The sequence below is a fragment of the Penaeus monodon genome, chromosome 34 (genome assembly GCF_015228065.2).
Source record: "Penaeus monodon isolate SGIC_2016 chromosome 34, NSTDA_Pmon_1, whole genome shotgun sequence".
Classification (NCBI taxonomy): Eukaryota; Metazoa; Arthropoda; class Malacostraca; order Decapoda; family Penaeidae; genus Penaeus; species Penaeus monodon.
Genome location: NC_051419.1, coordinates 28304642 through 28304996, shown reverse-complemented (window position 1 = coordinate 28304996; position 355 = coordinate 28304642). Strand labels below are relative to the sequence as shown.

The following is a 355-nucleotide window of genomic DNA, read 5'->3' as shown; positions in this document are numbered from 1 at the left end:
ATTACAACAATCATTATTATTGTACGGCTCACTATTGAGAGTTATTACTGTTATTCTTGCTTGTAGTTTTATAGTCAACATATTATCACTACTAACACCACTGTTAACACTGCAATCAATACTACACTATACTCATTATATTTTTCCAGTAATGCACTTAAGTAACTATTCTTTCCCGCAGATTCTCCAAAGCCCAGCGGCGGGAGTGGCGGGGCAGGCAAGTATCACAGAGCGAGGAAAAAGCGGAGGAAATGCCACAGACCGCCCGTCTTTGGGGCCATTCATTCCAAGGTCAGTTTTCAGTCACAGAACAGTCATATTGGCACGCAGTTAGGCTGGCTGTTAGGTATTATAT

At 41.7% G+C, this 355-nt stretch overlaps 1 protein-coding gene across 1 annotated transcript in view; it reads left to right on the top strand.

The window, feature by feature from the left end:
- The window catches only part of LOC119594870 (NADPH oxidase 4-like), a gene marked incomplete in the record, with an annotated part of 84846 nt that overhangs the window by 77563 nt on the left and 6928 nt on the right, over positions 1 to 355 (top strand). The window contains 1 exon segment of the mRNA XM_037943949.1: positions 182 to 291. Within this exon segment, the coding sequence (XP_037799877.1) occupies positions 182 to 291 (110 nt within the window).